The 27,586-nt window shown below is 43.7% G+C and overlaps 1 protein-coding gene across 5 annotated transcripts in view; it reads left to right on the forward strand.

Moving 5' to 3' along the window:
- Positions 1-611: 611 nt before the first annotated feature.
- The window catches only part of PAK3 (p21 (RAC1) activated kinase 3), a 127,949-nt gene continuing 100,974 nt past the window's right edge, over positions 612-27,586 (forward strand). For 2 of the 5 annotated variants that reach the window (XM_055565777.1, XM_055565781.1), the window contains exons 1-3: positions 4,953-5,092; positions 6,501-6,598; positions 27,157-27,358. In XM_055565777.1, the coding sequence (XP_055421752.1) occupies positions 27,184-27,358 (175 nt within the window). In that variant the 5' untranslated portion in view covers positions 4,953-5,092; positions 6,501-6,598; positions 27,157-27,183. Of the gene's footprint in view, positions 678-795; positions 906-1,772; positions 1,797-1,901; positions 1,961-4,952; positions 5,093-6,500; positions 6,599-27,156; positions 27,359-27,586 lie in introns of those variants that run through there. The other 3 variants (XM_055565778.1, XM_055565780.1, XM_055565779.1) reach the window with 3 other exon arrangements.

The raw sequence follows: 27,586 nt of genomic DNA on the forward strand, positions 1-27,586 counted from the left end.
TATACCATCTTCCCGCCTCCCTCCCCAGACACTGGAGCAGCGACAGCAGCGCTCCCCCCGCCCCCCCCCCAACACACCCTCTACAAGGGGAGGGGGTGTGGCCGCGGCCCGGCAAGTCCGGGGGAGGAGGAACAGCCAGACCGAAGCACAGAGAAAAAGTGACGATTTTCTTAAATGGACGCCTTTCCCCCTTTCTTTTTCTTCATCCTCCTCCCCTTTTTTGGTGGGATGGAGGAGGACAATCAGAGCAGACCTCCTTTCTTCTCCTGTGGTGACTAGAATGATGCAATAATGTCCCTAGAAAGCCCAGGGTCCCTCAGTTGGCCTCTGTCTTTGTCTGGGGAGCAGGGTCACCAGGTCCACTGCCCCCGTTCCCAGTCCCCCTCAGCTTGCCGGGCCCTTGCCCTCAGTTTGCGAACTGGCTTTGCCAAGATACCTGCCATACTTTGGGAGGGGGGAACTTGGACCTTTCTGATTCCTGTTCTGGCAGGCTCTCCGTCCCCAGGTGGTGGTGGAGGGGTAGGGTGGGGGAGCTGAGGGAGGGCGGTGCCTGAAGGGAGGGAGCCAGAGGCCCCACTTGTTTTGTTTTGTTTTTTGGTCCCACCTTCCAGAATCTAGTGCCAGACTCTGGACTTGAGGGTTCTGGGCTGTGGTCTGTAGAAGCCAAGGAGAGAAGGGTGAGTGGCTTGGCTTTGGGAAGTATGAAGGGGGCGGCTGCAGTGCTATTTTTAAAAACTGGTTTTCAGCAGGGAAGCCTTTAGCCATGTTAGTCTTGCTCCCCCCATGGTTTTGCAGACTCAAATCCAGGCCAACTGTATGGCTGTCTGAGGTGTTGGAACAGAAGGAGGTCCATTCCTGTTGGTGACAACACTGTGGCCCTGTTCTGGGATGACCGAGGTATAAAGGTCAGTGCGGTTTTCACTGGGCCATCTGCAAAGTTATAATTGGGCAGGTCTGTGATTTGGTTCTTGAGGCCTCTCAAGACACCTTTGGGCAAAGGGGCTTAATATGGTAATAGACGATTAACAGGCCCAGGTTTGGATAGAGTCATGTCAGCCTCTGTTTCTTGATACAGATATCATACCCTCCTCCCCCATGAAAGAGGCAAAATAGCCAGAGACTGGGACAACGCGGGTAAAAGCTGACAGCTGCGAGATCTCGAGGGCAGGAGGACCTTGGGATGTCAAGGAGCAGGCCCTCCAAGCCTCCAGGCAGGCAAGTGGGCCTTGTAGGAGAGACCTAACAGAAAAAGGGGGTTTGCCTGTGATAGGGGTACAGGCATGGGGCCACAACATCCTAAGGACGTTCCAAGTAGCTGACTAGCTGACCATTCCCACAGGTAGCAGATTTTTAGAGTTGGAGGCGGAAATGGAGTATAGAGCAAGCCAGCTTGCTGAGGTCTTTGAGGGGAGGGGAGCAGATAGATGTGAGGAGAGAGGGAATTGAGGAATAACTGCAGGGCTTGGGAGGTGCTACTCCCATCAGAGACTGTTATTACGAGGTCAGAGGCTGAGCTACTGTGAAGTCAAAGTGGGTAGCCAAGGCAAAAACAAAACAAAACAAAAAAACAAATCAGGTCTAGAAATCAGATAGAGTAGGTGGGTAAGGTCAGTGGAGTAGGTAGGAATAAAACCACAGAGAGAAAGAAGAAAAAGGCAGCGTTTTCCCAGGAGCCCAAAGGCCCTGATTTCCCTGGTGAAGTAGAGGAAATTTTGCTGCTGAGGCACCTGTGACTTAGCCTAGACTTAGGGGGACAATTTTTGCATAGCTGGGGAATCAGTAGCATTCCTACTCAGGTAAGCTGCCTTCAGGAGCTGGTAGCTTTGGTCCGGTCGAGGGAAGAAATTTGATGATGAGCAGGGTACTCTCTACAACTGGCTCTTCCTCCTGGGTAAGGAGAAGGGAGTGGAGGGCCAGGGCCTCAGAAGGGACTGAGGGAGCTTCTAACCTGGCCCAGACGGTAGGTTGACTGATTGTACATGGGGTGGGCCAGGGCTGGGCCTGGGGCCCCTGCTTGGGGGATGGGGGTATGTATCCGTCCATGCTCAAAAAGAAAGTCCTCCTTCCCAGGGGCCCATGTGCAGGCCAGGGATGGCGAAAACCACTGACCTAGAAGGTAAGTGAAGCTGCTGAGGCATCTAGAGTTCAGCTTAAGCTCCCCTGTTGTTCCCCCCCAACCTCACCACCTGCTGGAGGCCAGGCGGTTGCCTCTACGGGGACTGGGGTTGGAGGGGAGGGGGGCGCGGAACTCGGCTGCCAGCTCGGCACTAGGCACTACTCGGCTTCTCCAGCAGGGGGCGGGCAAGGGCAAGACTTCAGGCACCAGGGACCCGAGTCCTCCATTTCAGGTGTGAAGCCTGAGCCTCCGAACAAGTGACAGGCTGGCATATATTTCAAATCTGCTTTAGGGGTACCAGATGAACCTTCGGGTCTAGCAGTCTGTTTCCATTTCCTCTCAGAATGTGTTGCTTCCTCTAATGACCCGCTTCCTTGTGAAGGTATTTGCATTTACCTCCGTGGACTTCCCTTGTGGCTCAGCTGGTAAAGAATCCGCCTGCAATGCGGGAGACTTGGGTTTGATCCCTGGGTTGGGAAGATGCCCTGAAGAAGTGAAAGGCTAACTACCCCTGTATTCTGGGCTGGAGAATTCCATGGACTGTATAGTCCATGGGATTGCAGAGTCACACACGACTGAGGGACTTTCACTTTCCACGGTGATTACTGGAGTCACTAATATAGCCTGACCCGGAGTTTAATTGGAAATGTTAATCAATGCAATGGATCTGTGTCTGGTTTGCACAGTTGGTCAGTTATCTGCAGGTTGGGGCGATCTGCACGGCACCCAGGGGGATGTGAGGAAGGGCAAGATGGCAGAGCCACAGCTGGCTGTGCTGGCAGGAAGCTTAATAAAGGAAGTAGAGCTCGAAGGCTGGAAAGAGAGGAACAGGTTCCTGGTGGGGAATAGAAACCAGGATAAGGCCTGGGTGCCTGATCACTGAAGTGAAATAGGACAATCTTGGAGACCACACAGTGGAGATGGAGGCCAGGGTTTTGCCCTGAGGTGGGGAAGGTCCTGGATTTGGAGAAGGAAGGGTTTTTTTTGGTGGTTGTTTTGTCTTCTGTCCATGCCATGTGGCATGGGGGATCTTAATTTCCCGACCAGGGATTGAACTTGTGCCCCTGCACTGGAAGGTGAAGTCATAACCACTAGACCACCAGGAAAGTCCGAAGAAGGAAGTTTTAAAGGGAAAAACAGCTGGAGTGGAACAAACCATGGGAGTCCAAAAGTCAGTGTTCTGGTCTGAGAGTTTCTTCCCCTTCTCTGGGCCTCAAGTTTCCTTGTCTTTCAAATGACCGGGGTGAACTAGGTGGTTCCTAAGATGGTAGTAACATTTTAGGAAGTGGGTCCATTTGTTCTTGGTAATGAAAAAAGTTTCACTCAAGGAGAGCCCCTTCCCCTCAATTTACCCCTTTTAAATCATACTTTTGGGCATTCCTCTAATTTAGAGGAAGACAGTACAAAACAAGCCCACAACCACTACACACATTTCATCTCTCTCAGCAGTGTGGCCTTACTTTTATTTAAAATGAATGGGAAGGGGGTGGGATGGGGGGAGATGCCCACGTGTAGAATCTCCCCCTATAACCAAGACCCTGATAGCTCAGATGGTAAAGAACATGCCTGCAATGCAGGAGACCGTGTCTGATCCTGGGTCGGTAAGATCCCCTGGAGAAGGAAATGGGTACCTACTCCAATATTTTTGCCTGAAGAATTCCATGGACAGAGGAGCCTGGTGGGCTACAGTCCATGGGGTTGCAAAGAGCTGGACACAACTGAGCGACGAACACTTTTTACTTTTCACTTCAACCAAGCCCCTAAAAAGCGCTATGGGGAATCTCACCCAGATCTTATACCCTGGGGTGGAGGCAGATACCCAATAGTCGCTCTGACTCTTGGGGTGAAGGTGAAGGAAGGGCCTGGCTTAGGGTCTGTATCTTTTTCCTTCTGTCTTCCTCCATCCTGCTCTCTTTGAGCCAGGTGGACTTTTTGAATTTCTATACTTTTAAGACATTGCCCCTGACAATCAGCACAATTGCGCCCTCTAGTGACCTCAATGGGAATGCCTTTGACAGAGCTCCCCTTATACCTGGGGTGTCAGTGTTTAACCCGCTCTGCAACTACTCCCTGTGGAGAAGGGGTCCAGTACTTCCAACAGCCCAGAGAAAAAACTTAGGCGGCTGCAGCTTCCTGCAGGCCCATCTGGGGTTGGGAGTTAAGAGAGGAAGCCATCCCACCCCCAGTGCCCAATTTCCTTCTTTGGGCCTGAAAAAGGTTCTGGAACATTCCCAGATATTTTCAGTGCTGGACCAGGCACCTACCATGGGGAGGGGGCGCTCTATAGTAGAGAGAGTGGTTATTCACAGATTCCCTCCCCCACCAAAGAGGTGTCAACCCTAATCCCCAGACAGATGCTGGCAGGAAGATGGCAGCAAGGCTGGGGTGTTGGTAGGCACACGAGGGCTCCACTGATCTCTACCTCTGCCTCCAGTAGGAGGCTGAGCTACAGGTGCACACACAAGCAGTATAAACACACAAGAAGATACACATAATGTGGCATAGACATATGATACACAATACAGATTAGACCCAGGCACCCCACAGCACAGAATAGATGGAATACACATGCAACACAGTACAGGCCCAGGGCACATACATAATACGGTACTGACCTGATATGCATATGCAATACGATATAAACACAACTACACACACACACACAGACACAGAGGACATGGTAGAGGCACACAAATATGAAGTGGTACTGGATGCAGTTCAGACATACCTGACCCCATTTGTGCTCACACACAGGACACCTCCACTCCCAACTTCCAACACTAACCTCCAGACGGGTGGGAGGAGTGTGACCACTAGGTGGAGCTCTGTGTCCTACTGTTGCTGTTGCTCCTGCATTGGCTGCAGCTGTGCAGTCAGCTCAAAGCAGGCTGCCCTGGAGTTAACAAGCGGCTGAAGGGAAGTGGAGGTCTGCCTAAGGAAAGCTCTTGATCCGGCACACAAACCTGGAGCTGCTTGGTTAGTACTGGCTGGTGCACTTGCCCCCGCCCTCCTCCAGGTCCTCTAGTGTGCCTCCCCACTAGGGGATGGGCAGGGGACTTACTGCGGCCCTTCATTTTGAGCCCTCTCAGGAGCTTTGGCAGCCCTCTCTCCTTCGCCCCCACCCCATGCCCTTGTAGGATGGTCTCACGCAGGGGGGGAGGGGCAGCATACGGCTCAGCAGCGCAGTGGGTTGGATTTGGAAAGACTGCCTGGAGTGTGCATGTGGGACGGGCCCAGGGAATGCTAGGGCCCCCAGGGGACAGACGTGCTTGGGAGGCTTGCCAGCAGCAACTGGCATTCCTGGGGGATGGCTTGGTCTTTTTATTCTAGAAGGGGGGAATTGGGAATGATGGGGCTTTTCCTGGCTCCCCGAGGCTTCAATTTTACTGTCTCTACCTTTAAAATACCCATCCATCCATCCATCCACGTGTTCAGATTAGGACCCTCTGCGTGTGCTAGCTTGGATCTGACCCCGTTGGAAGTTAGCCCATAGGTGCTGCTCTTCTTTGAGGACAAAGACTGTGGAGAAGAGGCGGGCAGGGAAGGAAGGAGAAGGATTGCAGAGCTTGGGGTCCTGTAAGGAAATATCAGTCTCCTCCTTGAGAGGCTCAAGTGATTGTGAGGAAAGGGAGGGGTTAAACGGACCCTGTCTTCTTTGTGGTTGGGCATGGAAACTTCTTGGGGGAAGCTAGGATAAATTGTGACCTCCTAAAGAGCCCTGGATGTATTCACCCAAAGAAATCTGGAGAAGACTAGGGAAGACATCCCTGTGGCAGAGATTAGAGGAAAGTTCCAAATAGGATTGGAGGCTGAGGCCCTCTGCAGCTCTGAGATGAAAGAAAGTTAGGGAACCTCAAAGTGCTCTGCCCACCAACTCAGTGAGGGACATTTTTGAGAAGGGAAATGGAAATGATGGTGGAGACTTGGAGGTTAAGGATGAAATAAGCTGAACAGCTGGGTCTTGAGGCAGCTCAGGTATCACCAGAGCCAAACCTGCATTTGCCATCATCTCATGGCTTCCTCCTGTCCACTGGATGATACCATCTCCTGTCAATATGCAAATATTTCACATCTGTCATATTTGACTGAGCGCTTTCAGCACTTATGCAAGCTGCTGAGGGTAGTCCACTCAGTAGCAAGTAGGTCCAGAGTGGTGAAGTGATAGCCGTTCTCAACTTGAAACTCCCAGTTCAGTGCCCTGTCTGGACTCTGATGTACCTGGGCTTTTTTATACTTCTTGACTCGGACTCTCTGCCTTCTTAAGGGATTTTCTGTAGTGTGTGTGTGTGTGTGTGTGTGTGTGTGTGATGTTTGGGGGAGATGGATGGAGCAGGAGCAGGTGGGGAAAGAGGTTCCCACTCCCCCACAATGCTTCTCTTGGCAGGTTCCCCCAAGAGAGAGCAGCTGAGTCCTTGCACCCTGTGACAGCTGCTGTCCCCAGCCCTGAGCCCATCGGAGGTCCTGCAGCAGTGGTGGTGTGAGGTGAGTAATGGATTCCGGGCCAGGAAGTTAGGGATCTCCGGATTCAGGTAAATGCCACCTTTCCACCAGAGCTCCTGCCATCAAAGACCCTACTTTCTGGGGGCTTATACCACTGCCCTTGGTTTCCCATCTCTGATACGAAAATGACAGCTTTGACCTACATCCTGGAGTAGAAAAATAAGCTAACAGTCATTGTCAAGTCTTTTGCAAATGTCAAGCGTCATCTAGGAGCTTTAGTATAACACAGGCACGCATCCCATCAAGCTGTCATTTCCTTTCTTCTTGCTTTCCTGATAGTGAAGTGGCATTTCAGCCACGTGTGACAAATTCACCAATTCTTTCCTGTTATTTCTACCGCCCCATAACCTTCATGTTACCTTCCTATTCAAAGTGTACCCCTATCCTGGCCATCCCAGTTTCAGGGTCTGGCAGGCTTAACTTAAACTTTCCAGAACCTTCCCTCTGTCTTCCCACCCAGCCAGGGGGTGTGTCCTTCCCCAACTCTCCAACAACGCCTGAGTCTATAGCATGTAGTGTAGCCCTTGTTGCTCTGCTGCCTTAACTAAGTCTTGCATGGTTTCTAGCATATTACTCTTGGCAGGTAAACTAGACTGAAGCTCTTCAGGAGTAGTGACCAAATTTCACAGTTCCCTAATCTCGCTCAAGTGTCTGACAGTTCCCTACCAGCTTTTCCATTTGAGCCTCTCTCTCTTCCTGTCCAGTTCTTTCAGATTTCTTGGCTTGCCTCTCTGATCATCTACCTGTGTCTTTTCCTCTCAGGTGGCCATGACAGCTTCTTCCTCTTTCGTCTCCTCCATCTGGCCTTCTGTTGCTATATGCTACAGTCTAGCTATCTGTTTGTATCTTACTGTCCCTCTCTCTGTCTGGTCTTATGTCTCTTTGTCAGTTGCAGAGATGTCTCTCATATTGCCCAAGGCAAAACCAGACAAGCAAAAGAGAAAAAAAATACCCCATGGGAAAAACAAACAAACTCAAATAAGAAACAAGGAATATGCAGTGCAGTTCTCTTTCACACTGAGCCTGTCCTGGGCCTCCAGGACAAAGGAGAACTGCAACTCAGTGGCAGGTGTTTCTGTGATGCCTTCTCATGGAGAGGGAAGCTCCAGACTTTTGGCCGTGAAATTGAAGGTGTGAAATTACAGCCTTGTCGATACTGATGCATTCAGCTTTCCAGAGATGCCCTGGCAGGGGATCCTCTATAGAACTGGAGCAACAGAAGGTAACTAGAACTGGCTAAAACAAGAGGCAAGCCCCTGGGTCTCTCCTGGGTGTTCAATGACAGCCACAATAATAACTTACATTTATTGAGTACCTACTGTTGCCAGCATTATGCTAGGCGTTTTTATTTGCATGAGACCGTTTGATCCTACAGTAACTCTGCAAGGTAGGTATTTTTTTATCTGATAGTTGCTGTTTTTGTTTCTGATTATAAAAGTGATACGAGCACGAGGTAGGTATTTTTATCATCTCTCTTACCCATGAGAAGATAGAGGTTGAGAGCAGCTAAGGCACTTGCATGTAACTCGACATATATTGTGATTTGGGTCAGGGGAAACACTTCCTGAAGTGTCTCTCAGCATCTTATTTTGGAGCCCTCCACCGTTCACATACACACATATGCATGCACACACAAAACATGCACACTCACACACTCTTGTACATTGACGTGATCATATTTACCTCCCTGGCTCACACTCACTGTTCACAACGGACACATTTATAGCAATGATCACCCTTAACCCCTCACCCTCGTACATGGTCATATTTGCAGACACACTATGTACTGGTACATTCCTACTGCCATGCACTGATACATACATTTATTTATTTTATTTTTAATTTAATATATTTGATGCACTGTATTTTAACTTTGTTTTTTTAATTTTTGGCCCACCACATGACATCTTAAGTCTCCGAGCAGGGACCAAACCAGTGCCCCCTGCAGTGGAAGCATAGAGTTCTAACCACTGGGCCGCCAGGGAAGTCCCCATAGTCATATTCACCTTTCCATACTGACACACGCCCATGCTCATGTTCTCATACACTCACCCATTGATGTTCCTTCTTACGTTCTTACACTCCCAGTCATACCTACAGACTCACATCCACACAGATGATATAGTCACCCTTAACTCCCAAATTCCTACACAATCACACACACTTTGTGTACAGATACAGGTTGACATTCCTCTGCCTGTTTCTCATGCAGTCCATACACACACTCAATTTCATATACTGTAACACATTTGCACTGTCATCACTTTTCCTCCCTACAGTTACACATTTACACATCTCATAACTCACCAGGACACACACATGTGTATACATGCTCATATGTTCACATTTATACATGCTCACACCATAAACACAATCTCACCTATTTAAACTCTTGTTTTTGTACACTCTGGATTGCATTCTCTTCCACTCATGTACTCAGTGCTGACACAATCACTGTAACTCAGTCACATTTGCATGTAATCACACTTACACATGGCAACACTCATTTTGACAGATTCACAATAGTGCTAAATAGTGACCCACACTCTAATGTACACACCCAAGTAAAACTTTCCCAAACTCTTATGTATACACATAGACTGATTTTTACCACATTCACACACTTTCTTACTTCACATGCACACATACATACACATTGTGGCACACTCAATTGTGTTCATGATCACAACTGTCACCCCCCCCATTTGCCATTGTTCTCTTCTCAGCCTCAGCTAAAAGGAAGAGAGTTGCTCTTAAGCAGGTGCCAATGGGACTGGATCTTTCTAGCAGAAAGTAAGGAGATTTATGTCTAGGATTAAAAAGAAGCAACTCAAATCCTACATCAAGTTTTACATCCTTTTGCCATAGATTCCCTTTGCAGAAATCATCTCTAATAGGCAGAACCTTAGCCAGTCCTTTCCAGAGAGGTTAGAATTTAGATGGTTTGTTTGTCTTTTCCAAGTTTATGGCTTAACTTGCCACTTCATTTCCCTCCCAAGGGGAGATGAAGGTGAGGCGTGCATTTCTTTAAGCACCGTTAGTGGTTTCCTATGCAAATGCAGGTGTCTGCTTTTATGTTTATGATCTGGAATTGCCTGCTGATTAGACACGTGGAAAGGGCAGTCATGCTTCCAAGCAGGTACCTCTCATCCAGCCAGGTCTGCTTTTCCCCTGTTTACTCTGGATCATGGTATTCAAGGAGGAGAAAGAGAAGGTTAATGAGCTAGCTGGATAATAAAATGCATTTCTATTGTGAGTGTGCATGTGCATATATAGACTCCACTGGAATTTCAACAGCTGTTAAAAGTCAAGTCAACAGAGGAAATTTCTCAGTAGGCGGGGGTAAAGACAAGCTGAAGAAACTTCCTTGCACTCCAGACAGACTGTAGATTTCCTTGCAGAGGGTGAGAAAAAAACCCAGGAGTGAACCAGTAGATCAGGAGCCTGGTGCCAGAGCTGTGAGCCACCCTAGTCCACACCAGCACCCTGTAGGAGTCTCCCTAGTCTGTGGCTGCCCCTGCTGGAGTCTCCCTGGAGGGAAAATAGTGCAAAATACGACTGTGCTGCCATGTGATGTATTTTCTGGCACACCATAGGGAAGAGTCTGTACTCTGGAATAACAGCTCCCCCCAACCCTGCCATGCACACCCATCATTAGATTGAGAACGTCTTCAATACTAGAGACCACATCACTTTACCTATTTTGGATTCTCAATGCCTGGCATAATGCCAGACTCAGAGCAGCTGCTTGTGAAACTCAGCTAAGAAACTAAAAGGGATGGGTGGGCAGCAGCATATTGTCAGGACAGATCCAGTGCCTCTGTCCCTCCACCCCAGAATTCCAATGGCATTACCAGCTCAGATTGAGAGTCCTCTGTGGACCTTACATAGTGGGGGAAATGCAAAGGGTGAAAGCCCTAGACTCTGCCTTTGATGTAATTTCCTTTGAATGAGAAAGATGAAGTCACCAACTTGAAACTGTAGTCCAAGGCAGCAGTCTTGAAGTTTGGGGTTAGAGGAATTTTTATCATGTCATCCAGTGGTTTTTCAACATCCAAAGGCCTTGAAGGCCCATAAGTGGTTGGAAATAGCAGTCAGGATTAGGGAAGCCACTTCCCAAAGCAGACTGCCTCATAGATATCTTTCTTAGCACAGGGAAGATGGTTCATCTTTATAGAAAATTGTGTAACAAAGCACTTTATCACTGGGCATAAGGCAGAGGAAGAAAAGTGAGCCTTTAGACCTTAATGGAAATCTTGTACTTAATTAAGATTTAGCCACAACCTCCTCCAGGAGACAGCTTTAGGGAAATTGCCTGGCAAATTTATATTTGATCTATTCTGCCAATGTGCTGAGACTTAACTGAAAGCAAATTATAAAACTGACAGTACTGACTGAAATTTAGGAGGGGAAAAATGCACCTACCTGAATTCACTTCAATACAGTGAGGAGTGCTAAATAAAGAGACCCACCCCTTGTATTTATATGGTATTTTATACTTCTCAAAATATCTAATAACCTGTTCATTCATTATGATAGAGGTGGTGTTGTTCATTGTTGTTCAGTCACTAAGGCGTGTCTGACTCTGTGACCCCATGAACTGTAGCACACCAGGCTTCCCTGTACTTTACTGTTTCCTGGAGTCTGCTCAAACTCATATCCTTTGAGTCAGTGATGCCATCCAACCATCTCATCCTCTGTCATCCCCGTTTCCTCTTGCCCTCAGTCTTTCCCAGCATCAGGGTCTTTTCTAGTGAGTCCTGTTTTTGCAAGAAGCATTAGGAGCACCGACTCTGGAATTAGCTACCCCAGCTTCTGAATCCCAATTTGGCCACTTCCTACCATGTAACCTGGTTTGAGTCAACTACTTATGCTCCTCAAGTCTCAGTTTCCTCATCTGTAAAATGGGCATGACACTAATACCATCTACCTCATTGAGTTGTTAGGATGAAATGCAATGTCTCGCTCAACAAATGTTGAGCACAAAGTCAGTGCTCAACAAATGGTAGCTCTTACTATCCTTACCACAACCCTTGGACTGCGGTGCTTTCAAAGGGGCAGAACCCTGAAGTAACAGAGAAACAGTATGGTTCTTTGCTGCCAAAGACCCGATTTTCACAGAACTTGTTGCCTGCTTTTCTTTAAGTTTTTATTTCTCTTAACCACAAGCTGGGTCAATGCTCATTCCCACTTAAGAAAAGTGAAAAAGAAAACCCATGAGCATTTCCTCAATTCCTGTGTCATTTTAGGACATCCTTATCTGGTCACTGTAGTGATGTTTCTTGTTCATTTCGATGTCCCCCCTCATCCTACAACATTTCCCTTGAAATCGTGAAGCCGTCAGTAATGTCACCTTCATTTGCTGGTATACCGAAACTTAGGGGAGGGGGAATGAAAAAGACTCCTCATGCTAGTGGAGCCCAAGATCTGGTCTCTAACCACAGGCACGCCTCTGACCTTGATTCTAATGCTGAAATGCCTGCATTGTGGGCACTGGGTCTGCTCATTTCCAAGCTTTGTTCCAAAACATCACAATGGAAGCACAGTTCACCCATCTCAAAGCCCTAAGAACTTTGTTGTCTATGCGAAAGCTGTGGTAACTGAGAACTCATCATTTCACATAAAACTGTAGTGTGATTGAGGAAGCATAAATAAGAGCATAGAGTTTGGAGTCACACAGACATGAGATTGTATAGACTTTTTTCTATTATGGTTTATTACAGAATATTGAATATAGTTCCCTGTGCCATACAATAGGACCTGGTTATTTATCCATTCTATATATAATAGTTTGCATCTGCTAATCCCAAACTCTCAATCCAACCCTCCCCCACCCCACCCCACCCACCTTGGCAACCACAAGTCTCCAAAGTCTGTTCTCTGTGTCTGTGAGTCTGTTTCTGCTTCGTAAATAAGTTCATTTTTGTCATATTTTAGATTCCACATATAAGTGATAATCGTATGGTATTTGTCTTTGTATAGTTTCACTCTGTGACCTTGGCAAGTAAGCTGCTGTCTCTGAATGTCAGTTTCATCTGTAAAATGAAAATAATGATACCTCAAGGGGTTATGCAAGTTATGTGAACTGGTTCATGAGTAACTTTTAGCAGAGTGCCTAGGACATAAATCTTAATGAATGGTGGTGATTTTATGGCCCATGAAATCTGTGGCAGTAATTGTAAACATCTTCTGTGGGTAACATACCTTAAATTGCTTTACTCATTTCTCACATGTGGATCATTTGATCCTCACAACCTCTTGGTGAGGTAGTCACCTTTCGTCTGTGAAGAAAAAGATTCAGAGCAATCAAGGGATGTACTCAAGGTCATAAAGCTCATTAGCAGCAGTGCTGGGCTGAGAAGGTTCCAGTCCAGGCTGAATATTTGCATCTTTGCTTCACAGCGTCTTTGAGGTGGTGGTTAGCAAGTACGACCTCTTTGAATTGAGCATAAACCTTGTGGAAAAAAAAATGTCTAAATGGTAGCTACAGTTTTTCTGTTCTCTGAACCATGTGGTGTTTCTCTCTGTGTCTCTGTGTTGTGGTGTTTCTCTCTGTGTCTTGTGTGTTGTCCAGCATGTTGCAGAAGTGCAACAAATGTGACATCATAAGAGTGCCCTTTGCAGCAAAGCTGAGGGTCGTGGTGATATATGGCTATGGCAGTACCAGTTCCCACCAAAAGGAAAATCTTTCTCAAGGCATGTCATGTGGTGTTGTTCATGCTGCTCGAGGAGTACCAAATGTCCAGAGCCTGGAAATAGAAATTCTTGAAATATACTGAAACACATCACTAGACCTCTGGGGCTCCTTGGCTGTTTCTCTTCTGACCTGAAAATGATGAGGCATCAACTTTAGGGAACCCTAGGAAAAGGATGAAAGGACAAAAAGATAAGCGCACTTTTGACCTCTCTGTGACATTTGCCTCATAGCCATACTCATCTTGGAATACTTTTCTCTTGGTTTCCATGATGTCATAGATTCAGTTCCTCCACTTCTTTAACCGTATTTCTCAAGGATCCCTGGTTCCTCCTCCAGCCCCTAAATATTGGTGTTCCCCTGAGATCTTGCCTTCTGTCATCCTGTGTCTTTCTGGGAGATTGCACCTACTTCCATGCTGAAGGTCTCCAAATTAATATTTTCAGCCCACATATCCTGCTCTCCATTGAACCATTCCATAATGCCATATAAACATGTTATGAATGCTACTCTGTCTATATTTATTGTCTTAATTTTGCTGTCTCTATTGAGAGGAATGTTTCTCAGGTGGCACTAGTGGTAAAGAATTCACCTGCCAATGCAGGAGATGCAAGAGGTGCAGGTTCAATCTCTGGGTTGGGAAGATCCCCTGGAGAAGGAAATGGTAACCCACTCCAGTATTCTTGCCTGGGAAATTTCATGGACAGAGGAGTCTGGCGAGCTAAAGTCCATGGGGTTGCAAAGAGTCAGACACGACCGGGCAACTGAGCACACACATTGAGAGGAATAGATATAGCTAGAGAGAATTTTTTCCCAATCACATGTGAATTGATGTTCCTTTCAGCTTTTTATTTTTGCTATGTAATAAAGACAAGGTTCTTAGATCTTGGTTTTGCTTCCCACTAGATATTTCTAGTATAATTTTTATTGAGGTATCCAATGTGTCACGGTGTTTGTTCTCTCTTCTTTGTACGTAGACTTGCAGAAAAGTTATATATTTGAGGACCATTTGTAGATATTTAGTCTTTGTAGAATGTTTATGTTTGTTGGTAGAGTCTTTATAAAAATTTAGACAATTTTTTTATGAAACTGATAAGGGCTGTCCTGTTGGCTAAAACCAGAATAATGTGTTCTTAGAATTCTCTTGGGAATATGATTACTGGTGGCAGTCCAGTGGCTGCTCATTTAAGGGGCCTTCCACATCATCATATTTGTTATCAGCATACCAACTTCATTAGCTTTTTAAATAATCACCATTCTAAGCTAGTTGTTTACTCTCATTTCCTAAAAACAAACTGAAGCACAGTTCTGTCTGGAATCCTGAACAAAAGGTAAAGGCTACACTGGGGATGTAATGAACAGCATGATGACTGGAGTTAATGATACTGTGCTGTATGTTTGAAATTTGCTAAGAGAGTGGATCTTAAGTGTTTTCAACATACCAAAAAGCAAAACAAAGCAAAAAATAAAACAATGTGAGACGATGGATGTATGAATTAATGTGATTGTGATAACCATTTCCCATTGTATACATATACTAAAGCATTAATCACATTGTACATCCCAAATATATACATTTTAAATTTGTCAATTATCCTTAAATAAAGCTGGAAGACCCCCTAAAGGCTAAAAAAAACCCCATATTAGTCCTCCCACACTCCTCCGGGCTTCTTGGGATAGAACTCTATTTGTACCCAGATTTCTATTTAGGGTCCTGAGACCAGTTAATCCCACTACTAGCATCTCTGCCATCTTTGGCCAATGTCCAGAATAGAGCTACTTTTTGAAACCTCTCTTTTCCTGTTTCCATACTGCCCATGCTTCCTCACGCATGGCTTTTTATCTAGACAGGCAGAGTCCAAACCCCTAAGAAAGGCATATGAGATCCTTCTTAATTTGGTCTTTACTGGTCTTTTTTTTTTTTGCATCAAGTTACGTGTAGCTTCTCTCATACTGCATTGTCTGTAATCTTCTCTTGGTCTTAGTATATATTCCTTGTGCCTGAAATGTTACCTTTGGTTACTTGTCCTTTTAAATTCAACTCAAATATACTTCCTCTGTGAAGCTTCCTTCTTCAGGCTGTTGGGAACCCCTCTCTTGTCCATCAGTAGCTACTTGTTGTCATCTTCACCCTGAGCTGCCATGGCCAACACCCATGAAACTGTTTTCCTCGAGGGCAGGGACTAACTAGTTCATCTCTTGCCCTAGACCATGGTGAGCTCCTACTTATCCTTCAATACCTTGCTCAAGTGTAGTATCCTCAGACACCTGTGGGGAGTACTAGCTACCCTTCCTGCACTAACTTTTCAAAGCATCCCTCTCCTTCTGGGCACATATTAACACTATATAAATGCTGAATGAAGGATTGAATTTATTTATGAAGATTTATTGATTGCCTCAAGATTGCAGAACAATCAAGGAATGGAGCTAGAACTAGCCATTCTTCTTTGGTTGGAGACAATTTTGGGGGGTTTATAAAAAGACCTAACTAAAAATCAACTCCAGAAATTACAATTAGGGAACAAGATGCAACTTAGTTCTTAAATGGAACATGAAAGGAAGTGGTTTCTTTTCCCACATATTATAGTCTTAATATATTTCCCCTCAAAGAAGTCTGTTCTGCTCATATATGACTTTAGGTCTGGAAAATTCTTTGTGTCACCCATACTGGTCCCTTCTATATGTTACCAGGATCCTGTGTTCTGGCTTTTGAAAGTCTTATATGTGTTACTTTCTTCCAGAGTTTTAAGATCTGTTTTTACATAAGACCAGAATCTCTTAGTTCAGGAGAAACAGGTGCCTAAACCTTAGAAACATGATCTAGCATGGTTGGAGTATTTGTTTGCTGGAATATACTCTTGAATAATGTATTACACCACCCTAGTACTTCCCATTTCTCAAACCCCAGCAAACTCCTACTCATCCTTCAATACTCTGCTGAAGTGATATATGTCTGATCTTCTCTGAGAACATTAGTTACCCTTTCTGCTCTATCCCTCTAAAGCATCCTTTGCCTACCTGGGTTGCATCCCTTTGTATTTCCTATTGCATGTATGCATGTCCACCATCCTTATTTAACTGTGAGCTCTTTGAAGACTGGGACTGGTCTTCATTCATCTCTATTTGTATATATCTCCATGTACCTGACACAATACCTGGTAGGTATGAATGCTGGTGGCGTGAAGATGAAAGGCATGAACATCCATATCAAACACTTGCCTTGAATGTGCAGGTATTGGTACTAAAATTGGTACTAATTTCTCATCTAGTAGGATAGTAGTCAAAAAGTGTCTTTTCTTCCTTCTGAACTCCTCCAGTCCCTCTTTTTATTTTAACACTCTTCAATTTGCAAAACACATGCCCTTACCAATTCTGTAGTTGTATTGTTATCTGTATATTTAATATACATTTTATATAGAATATGCAGCCAGAGATGAAACCCACTATTCAAGCCTATATAATCTCTTTCAGGGCTGGATGGACATTGACTGATGTTTATCTCTTTACTCCCTGCACCTCGCATGGTACCTAGTACATAAGCCTCAATAAATATTTGTTATTGAAATAAATGAATACAAGCACAGATGGGTTGCTTAAGAGGCATGAGTTACTATCTGACCGTCTTACAGGGTAGCAGGTCTCTGTTTTGGTCTTCAGATTCTTTGAAATGAAAGTCAATCAGCAATCCATAATAAGAAGTCATGTACTTGGTTTCTTTTCCTATAAAAAGCAATGTCAGGCTGACATAAGATCTTCCCTTTTCCTCTCTTTATACAGCTGTATAACCCACTGGTGATTGGCTGACATCATTGTAAGTGCAGGGAATGTATTAGGCTCAATCTTAAAGGAGAAAGAACACTCTGAGATGACCATTGCTTGATACAGAATTGTAATACAGAGTTATATATATTTATTTATTATGAACACTCAGCTTTCCTCCCCTTTTCCTGACACTTTTTTTTTTTTTTTTTTTTTTGGTCATGCTGTATGGCACGTGAGCTCGTAGTTCCCCAACCAGGGATTGAACCTATCTCTGCTGTGGAAGTGTGGAATTCTAACCACTGGACTGCCAGGGAAGTCCCTTCCTTCCCCCAGTTTTGGTCAGGATGTGTTCTAGGCCATAGTTCTGGCTCCACAGGAGTCATTGGGAACTACTGACTGAGTCCCTCTGCTGATTCCCACTCCTTGCACTAAATCCTGCTTCTGTTTTATCTGCACTTTTCCTACCAGGATATCACTTCCTTCATTTGAGAGGTAAGGGCTGGGCCCTATGATCTCAGTCTGGGGACTTCCCCAGGCCACAGAAACACTTAGGTATCTTGCAGCCTTCTCTTTGTGTGTGCGGATGAGTACTGGGGCATCAAAACTGATGGTATGCTGGAGGAGGGGTCTGCTCCAGCATGAACCAGTCATGAGCCATATCTTAGAGAACTGGGCAGTGGCAGCTGCAACCATGTGGCTGAGTACCCAGCCGCAAGGAGAATGAATCACTTGGTGGATCTGAAGCTCGTAAGTGAACTTAGCTGGTACAGGAAAGCCAGCAGGCTTGATTGTGAGGTCATCCTTTAGGCTTTTGGTTTCTAGAGGAATTTCTTTGGGTGGACTGTAATCTTTTCTTAGACCCAGGGCCAGTTTTCTTTAAGACAATAATAATCCCTTTTGGTGGGGGTAGGAGATGGGGAATTCCTACAACTAAGGCTGTGGCCTGCAGTTTATCCCCTACCATTTGTGAAGTGTGATAGATGGAAATTGGGTCTGATCATTTCCCATTCTTCCTTTTTTTAAAGATAATATTTCCTCTTCATTAACTATAGCCCCCCACATGCTATATAGACACATGCTCAGTTCTTTTGTAAACTTTGGTTGAGGGGGCAAAAGCTGGAAGAAGAGTTGCTGCATTTTATACCAGTTCAAATTCTTTGACCTCCAGTTCTAGCAAAATGTCTTTTTTGGAGGGGTGGTGGGTAGAATTCGGAGAAGGCAATGGCACCCCACTCCAGTACTCTTGCCTGGAAAATCCCATGGACGGAGGGCCTGGTGGGCTGTAGTCCATGGGGTCACTAAGAGTCGGACACAACTGAGCGACTTCACTTTCACTTTTCACTTTCATGCATTGGAGAAGGAAATGGCAACCCACTTCAGTGTTCTTGCCTGGAGAATCCCAGGGACGGGGGAGCCTCGTGGGCTGCCGTCTATGGGGTCGCACAGAGTCAGACATGACTGAAGCGACGTAGCAGCAGGTGGGTAGAATATGAGCTTTGCTAAAATGATCTAAATTCCTAGTTTACAAAAATGTTATGTGAATGTCTCAATTGACCCCATGTAGCTCTTCGAATGTTCAGTGGGTACCTTCCCTATAGAAAGCCAATTTGAGTATAGAAAAATTGAGACTAGAGCAAGTTCCTAGGTCAATGAGCCATAAGGCACAGGTTTGAAAACAATGTCCAGACATCTCTATATATACAAAGAGCCCTAGCAATATTGACAATTGAATTTTTAGGCTTGAGTTTGAGGGAATTTGTGACTTTCACCAGAGTCAATCAGGGAAGGGTATAATTATCACCCATGCATAGTCACAGAGAGCAGTTAGAACCCCAGAGACTCAAGATGTTGGTTTACCATATCCTGTTCACTTGGGCTGCTCATCTGCATCTAATTTTTTTCTGTCCAACAGCCTCCAAGGATACTGTGTTCTGTTTTGAGAATTAGGAAGTGTTTTATTACTTGAATTTTACTTCTCTTCCCCCCCCACATTTATTTGAAGCATCTTTTACTTTTTTATGCTTTAACAATTTCTACCTCTGTTCTTCCTGCATCTTATTTTCTCTTTTTAGAACATCAGTGTTGGAAATGAAAGGCCCAAACCTGTAATAATGCATCAGTTTGCAAATATAAACACACGTCAGATGGTCATTAGCCTTTTCTTGGCATTAGCTCATGCAGCATACACAATGAATAATAAAGTACGGTGCTGCATCCATTTAGAAGCTTAGGAAGTCGCTCAAATAGGGAGCTACTTGTCCCACATAATATGTGCAGTATGCTGTGGTATACCTATTAATTTCTTGATTTGCAACCTATCATTGAAATTTGCAACTATAATATGCTGGCTTATTGGATTTCATTAATGTGAAGTTCCTGTTGCAAACAATGGAAGTCACTCAGAAAGATGCTAGCAGAGAATAGGACTACAGCAGAACTGACCTCATTTGCTCTTGTGTGTGAGACAGAGCATGAATGTGTTCTGTGTGACCATGTTTTGTATGTGTGTCAGTCGTGAGCTATCTTTTGCAGGATCTAAGACTGAAACAAGGCAGCTGTAAAAAGAGCTAGTGCCTCCCTTACTTGTCTGGCTGCTTTTGCAAATCTGCCTAATAAGTAGCTCAGCTCCTCCTGATCAAATGATCTTCGAAATGGCTTCCCTCCATTACACGCTGTAATGGTATCTCCCAGGCGAGGCTCTCTGAAACAGCACACCCCTGTCTCTGATAGCAGAGTTCCCTTGGTGAGTGCCCCAGAACAGACAAGCCCCAAAACAAGGCCATCTAAGAATTGGTCCTACCAGCCAACGAATCCTCCTGGAGTTGTGTCAGTAAATCTTCTAGCCTTGGGTCTTTGGATGAGAAATGCAGTTGAAATCAGTAAGTACCAGCCTTAAGTGGGTTGAAATGAAAAAAGGTAGAACTGTCATATGAATATCTGGGGAGGATGAAAGTGTATGTATAAAGAGAAAGAGTGTGTGCATGTGTGGGTGGGTTTACCTGGATCCACATTGTAATGGTATCAAGGGAAGGGAATTGAGGAGAGTTCAAGATTCTAGTCTTGGTTCTTGGCAGTTATTTTACGACCCTTGGGTAAGTCGTTTAACCTCTATGCCTTGTTAATTCCCCATGTGGAAAATGCGGATGGTGCTCCCTTCTTCACATGTTGTTGTCTGGCTCAAATAAGAGCAGAGCTTGAATAAACTCGTGGTCGTTACAAGGTCATATAGTGAACAATGAGGTGTTGATAATCCAAAGGTGGCTGGCTTTTCCATGATGCCCAATTTCTTGGCCAACAGACTAGTGCCAAAATGTCCGAACTCCTTCTTGGCTCAGACTTGCTTGGAGTAAGCATATAGGCTTATTCAACGTTAAGAAAAACGTACTCAGAGCTTCAACAAATGCATAGAACATATAGAGTTCCATTCATTCCCTCACATGTGTATTTAATGCCTACTAGGAACAAGGCACTGTCTAGGCAGTATGAAAGCATGACAGTTATGACTGAGGAGTTCTTACCCTCTAGGAGTTTATGATCTAGTGAGGGGGATGACATTTTTAATGACTACATGCAGTTGGAGACCAGATGGTAAAAATGCTAAGTTGGGCCCATCTGGTTGGCTATTGTTAGGGGTCAGGCTCTCGTCTACCTAGCCTGGGAGTGGGGGTTTAGGGCTACTGAGGGACACAGATGTGGCAGCTTCTCCTCCCTATAGAATGGGAGGAATGCCCTTTCTCACTTCTTTGGCATCTTAGCCTATTATGGGAAACAATGGCTGAAAATTTGCTAGAAATCTTCAGATGCAAGTTGCTGTAAAATGCAAAGCACTGTATATTCTTTCAAAGGATAAATACATTGTCCCCTTTGTGGAAGGCCAGGTGTTTTGTTCCTTTTTTGGCAATTGAAAACAGTTCACTACATCTACTTACACTGTCAATCATAAGTGTCTGGCTACTTCAGTTGCTAAGAATGTGTCTAAGGTAAAGTGGGTTTAGTATCAGCATAGGCTAGTTAGCAAAGCATCATTTGTGTCCCCATCACAGTTTATACCTGGAAGCTCAGCTAGCCATCTTGAAAAATGTGCACTTCTGTTTACAAGGGAGCCCAAGAAAGAGCCAGCAAGTAACTCTTGGATCCTTTTTCCCACAACCAAATATAATTCAGTGTATACACCATTCTCACAGTAAAAGCAGTAACCTCATCCCCAAATACAAAGAACAGTCCAGTGTTGGTATCTTTGTCTAAGGAGATGTTGGCTGACTTTAAATCTGTGTCAGCCTAATACCTCCAAATCTGGAAACTTATTAAAAGTTCACTTCTTATTGATCTGTAGAGCTAATTCTTGCTATAAAGATTTACCCAATTCTAGAAATTTGAAATGCCCTAATGTTCTATTAATGTCTTAACATAGTGAGAGTTCTTTGATTTGTTGACTACATTTTTGTGATACCAAAATCAATCTTCTTTCTTATGTGTGCTTGTCAGTTTGATTGTCATCTCATCAGCTTCAGGTGTCTTGCAGCCAACCCTATTATTTTTGTAGGTATCTCAGAAATGTCAGAAACCTTGGAAATTTCCCCTGGGCTGCATCTCATTCCTGCGTTATATCCTCTAGTTTGATATGAGAGGGACATAAGCAGTATTGATGGGCTCACCGATTTATAGTAATGGCCTTGTGTGGTTGGTGGTTTGAGAACTTTACCTCTGGGTTTATTAGATAATGGCTGTGTGTCTGCTGGCCTAGGCTTTTGTTTTTGAAAGGAGGCCAGTATTAGTTTGTTTCTCATCAGGAAAGTATGCAAATAAACAGTGATTTAGATTTTTGAAAGCAGATAGAATAATACAGACATGCATTGTCTCTGTATGGTATCAGATACCATTGTCTCTGATGGTATCAGATCTGATGAAAATATTGATTTCAGTTGCCAGTGGCTTCATAGATGGTCTTGCAAGTCGTAGGACCAGTATTTCTGGATTCTCACCTTTCACACATGTGAGTAGAGCACCTGTGACAAATGGGCACAATTGGTATTTTTGATTGTATCCAATTCCACACTTATGTCATGGTATGAATTTTGGCCACATTATCTAGAATATATTTGAGCACCTATCTTTCCCCTTGACTCCTGGAACATGCAGGTTGGTGGCTTTTTTTTTTTAACCTACTGAATGTTCTCTGAGGGTTTCATTTGGTACCACATTAACAGAATACATTTGGAAGAATGAGAGAATGACCAGTATATACAGTGCCTAGTCATTTCATCTAAAGTTGCCATGCGTCTTGATAAGTTTTCCTCTGAAATACTTTGTAGTAAATCTCTGTGTCAAAAGGCGACTCAGTGAAGGGGTGTGTGTGTGTGCGTGCACATGTACGCACATGTGTGTGCACCTGTGTGCACATGCCTGCCCTTGCATTTGGGGGTGGGACTATGGAAGTATATAGGAGAGTGAGAGAAAAAGGGAGATAAGGAGGGAGGGAAATGAAAAATTAATCTTTTTCGTACTCTGAAAGACGGTTGTTCCAGCTTATTGGTTATCGTGAGACAAGAGGCTCATTTCTTACTGCTGATGAATTTCAATTGTAATTTCAGAACCTTGGTAAGCCACATTAACTCCCAAGGGCTGGACCAAAAATATACCATCTGCAAAAGCCATTTGAATTCTCTTGGAAAAAACCTAGTAGCCAAGTCTGAAAGCAATTTGTGAACAGATACAAGCTGTTGCTGGGTGTCCATTCACATTAGCTGTTCCTCCAACAATGCAAAGGGCCATGTTCTAGAAGTGAAAGGACATGGCTGGTGGCTGGGTCCAGCATGACCCACACTTGCAAGTTTCTTCTGTGTTGCAGAAGTGAACAACAACAGTTAAACTTTAAAGATCAACAGTTTTTCGATTGGGTTCCTGGAGAATAATGGTGCTTTTGTACAATTCTTGAAGTAGAGCCTACAGCTACCCCAAACAAAATAGTCTCTTTCAAGATCTTGGAAATAATGACCTCATAGGCAGATTGAACCAGCAATCCATTAATAGTTTCCTTTGTAGAGAGGTGTCTCAGGGGAGGGACCTGGCTTAGTAAATCAGCATTGTTTATAAACATAACAGAATAGACTCCCCCTTTTTTTCTATGTTTGTGGAATAGCTGGAGATACCTCCCACTTGGGAAGCAAATAGATTAACAGCAAGAGTGCCTTACATTGTAAATTAACCTCCAATTAAAATAAATAATTTTATATTTAAAAAAAAAAAGAGTGCCTTACAGGGCCCTACCCTTTCTCCATTGGTCACCTAAAAGTATACTCTGAAGCCCTTGCTTTTAAGGTGAGTTAGAGATAAGGAGTCGCCCACATTATTCCTTTGTCACAAACTCAGAATTATCTGGGACCATTATAAAAAGATGAAGATTGGTTGTGCCTTGTAAAGGGTCACAAAGAACTGACGTAATATTAGGATAATTTGAGCAAAACTGAATCTGAAATGTCTAGGTAAACTGAGTGTTTATTTGCTTCGTGTTCCTATTGTGGAAATGGACCAAGATTCTTCAGTTTCATTCCCATCTCTGTAAGAGATTTATTTCAGCCCTTCTTATAATCCCTTGATGAGTTGAACAGGATTAAACTGATTCCAGTTTGCTGGGCAGTCGAAAGGTGTGCCATTTAACCTGGGTCCTTTACAGAATGCCTGTGATGTGGACCATGGCAAGTATGTGGTATTCATATTTTCGGCAGCAATTTCTAGTCTAGTATAGGAGAGTATAGTGTGAGTTCTATATTCCAAGTAGCCCTTTTTAATCTCGACCTGAAAAGAAACAGGGCATCTACTTTTTGAGTCTCTAGCCAGAGAGAGTATTTAAGGATGAAAAAAGCCACTGTTAGCCACACCTAATTATTCACAACAAAGGCGCCTAGTATTTTGGATTACGTAGGTGCACTAGAACCCTGAATAGCTCAGACTCCTACTTGCCTTATTGTGTAAGATCAGTTTTGTATATAATTTTAAAGAGGCCATGTATGTTTCTCTGGCTTCTGTCATCTCAAGTTAAATATGTCCTCAGAAAATAGATATCATCCAGAATATGGTGGCTCTCTCTCCCCATGAGACACATTTTTCAGAAATCTGTTTTCTAGGTCTTACTTACAATTCTCAGTTCTTTTGCAATAACTTTCAAATTTCATTATTTTTACCAAGATTCTGTACATTTGAGCTTTATTTAATAATCATCTCATATTCAGGCATTATTTTTAAACCCAGAAAGGAAAACAAACAAAACACACACAAGGCGAAAAAACTAGTACTTTTAATCTTTGTCTAGCAAATTCTTCTTCAACACTAAGTAAAAACCATGAACCTGTCTGATACAGAATACCATTGGTGAAATCAGTCTTAAACTCACTTATCTTCTGGAGAAAGAATGAATTGAGAAGGATCAAAATGTGAAAGGGAACGTAGACCCATTAGCACTGATTTCATATTCTAGTTAAAATATTTACCACAGAGTCCAAAAGACTGTTCTATACATCTCTGTCTCTTTTGCTGTCTCGCATACAGTGTACACCCGTGGTGGATTCATGCTGATGTATGGCAAAACCAATACACTATTGTAAAGTAAATAAATAAAAATAATAATAATAAATAAAATAAAAACTAAAAAAAAAATTTTTTTTTAAATTTACCAGTAGTCTATGGATATACTTGATCCTGGACATCACAGTTTCTTTTTCATTTTACCTTGTGCTATAGTTTCACCAGCTTTCCTGGTGGCTCAGTGGTAAAGAATCTGCCCGCCAAGCAGGAGATGCAAGTTTGATCCCTGGGTTGGGAAGATCCCCTGGAGAAGGAAATGGCAACCCACTCCAGTATTCTTGCCTGGGAAATCCCATGGACAGAGGAGCCTGACGGACTACAGTTCATAGGGTTGCAGAGTCAGATATGACCGAGTGAGTAAACAATAAAGAGAACACAGTTTCACCCATATAGGAAAATGTGAGACTTACAAAGCTGGTGGTGGTAGTAACAAAACATTTACTACTGAATATTTTCACTGTCATGATTCCCCCCAAAAACTAGAATTGGTCTTAATTCATTAAGATGATGCAAGGCATGACAGTTAGGCAAAGGAAAATAGATCTCTTGTGCAAATCAATCTCACCAATCATTGTTTGTTGGCGGTCACCTGTGCAGATGGAGAAGCTATGAATTGGTACTCAGTTATTTTTGAATACTTACAGGCTCTATATATTTGAGAAAATTTTAAACAGTAAATTTTTTTTAAATTTCCACTTAATATAATTTAGAATTCATTACTGAAAATAATAAACATGTAACCTCTGAAGGGCTGAAAAGAATGATAGCAGGTTATTTCTCATTAGAACAGGTAATGTTTTTGTTGTTGTTGATTTTCTTTTTTTCTTTTTTTTTTTTTTTTACTTTACAACATTGTATTGGTTTTGCCATACACTGACATGAATCCGCCACGGGTGTACATGTGCTCCCCATCCTGAACCCCCCTCCCATTAGGTATGTTATTGGAATAAAGTGATATGCTGAATTGTGTTTGGAGAGCTCTTATACTGCTAATTAGTGCCAGTTAATACTTGATGAAATTACAAAGATTTTGTTGCAGTAGGATTTGATTTTCCTTGTATTGGAAGTGGAGATTCACTTGGTAGGTACTCTTTAAAAACTGAGGTATAGTTGATTTACAATGTTGCATGTATTGCTGCTGTACAACAAAGTGATTTAGCTATATATATATATATATATATATGATTAATATATATATTATGCATTCCTTTTCATTATGGTTTACCACAGGATATTGAATATAGTTCACTTGTTATTTATCCATTCTGCATACATTAGCTTTCATCTGCTAACCTCAAACTCCCACTCCATCCCTCCCCCACTGTTTCCCCTGGAAGGTCCTTGTAACACCTGCCTAGAAATGGCAAGTGTCAGGGCCCTAGTGGAAAGACTTGAACTAGAGTGGGAAGACAGCTAGGAACTGAAACATTTCCTTGAGTTTGTGCTTTTCCAGTTCACGTAACCCTTCAGTGGGATGAAACCCAAATGTGTTCAGCTCTCGGCACAAAATACTAGAGAATAATGAAATTAAGAGCAGATTAGTTGCTAAGACCCAAACTGGTTCTTACAAGCCTGTCACCCCTGTCAACTCCCTTGTTCCCTCTTCTAGGACATAAAATATGACAAGGAATAGGGTTATGGTGTCTCCTCAGGAAACAGTCCTCTCCTTGGAGTTCCTCTTTGCTCCTGGTGACACTTATCTCTGTTCTATCATCTACTCTGTTACTTGAAGATGGAGCAGTGCTTCTCCTAGCAGTCTACCCCAACTCTGCTGAAACTACCAGGTTTAATAGATTGTTTCTCAGTTCTTTCTCATAAAGCAATAGAATGTGTTTTGTTCATCAGGTACACACAGGTAAGAATCAGATGCCAAAGGCATCCCAGTATCAAAGTGACTAACATGATTGTTGTGGGCATCAAAAATCAACAACCAGGCCTATGTCAATTCTAGACTCCGAGGAGGTGGTGCTACGTGACCAAAATGATCATTGTTGTTGTTCAATCACCAGTCCTCAGTCCTGCCTGACTCTTTGCAACCCCATGGACTGCGGCACTCCAGGCTTCCCTGTTCATCACCAGCTCCCAGAGTTTGCTCAAACTCATGTTCATTGAGTCAGTGATACCATCCAACCATCTCATCCTCTGTCACCCTTTCTGCTCCTGTGCCCAATCTTGCTCAGAAAGAGGAAAGATTGTAAATTGTGCATTAAAAGACTGTGTGTGGACAGCAGAAAATAGAGTGTCTTTGGGAGAAAGCATCTTAGGTATTTGTATCTACATGTTGAAAAAACTCACCTTTGCTTTCCTCTTTAGGAAATTGTATCATTAGGCCTTAGGGAGACAGCTCCCTTCCCTCTAGAAAAGGAAGCCCTCAGAATGGTTATTGTCAAACCTGAGATTGCATGAGACCAGTGCTTCTGTTTCTAAGACGTTAGACCTCCTGTATATACCAGATTGTCTTTCAGACCTCTCTGAACTCCTATTTTCACCTCCTCTTCTTTAGGAGCTGTGCAATCAGTTATAACTGAAAATGTCTGACGGTCTGGATAATGAAGAGAAACCCCCAGCTCCCCCACTGAGGATGAACAGTAACAACCGGGATTCTTCGGCACTCAACCACAGCTCCAAACCACTTCCTATGGCCCCTGAAGAGAAGAATAAGAAAGCCAGGCTTCGCTCTATCTTCCCAGGAGGAGGGGATAAAAGTAAAGTATCAGTGGCCGGGTGTTGAAAAGGGGCTAGTTTATTCTTTCATTGTCGCTTTCTTTCTCAAGTCATTTCTTGAGCATGGGCTGTTCAGGGCCTGCCTGACTTTTGCATATCCATCTTCAGAGGCTACATTTTGTCAGAGGATGATGTTTGATTGTTACTGTAGGTTTACAGAAAATACACTTAAATGCTGTGTTTGCCTTTCACATAACATCGAATTCAGC

This window comes from Bubalus kerabau, chromosome X (assembly GCF_029407905.1).
Source record: "Bubalus kerabau isolate K-KA32 ecotype Philippines breed swamp buffalo chromosome X, PCC_UOA_SB_1v2, whole genome shotgun sequence".
Classification (NCBI taxonomy): domain Eukaryota; kingdom Metazoa; phylum Chordata; class Mammalia; order Artiodactyla; family Bovidae; genus Bubalus; species Bubalus kerabau.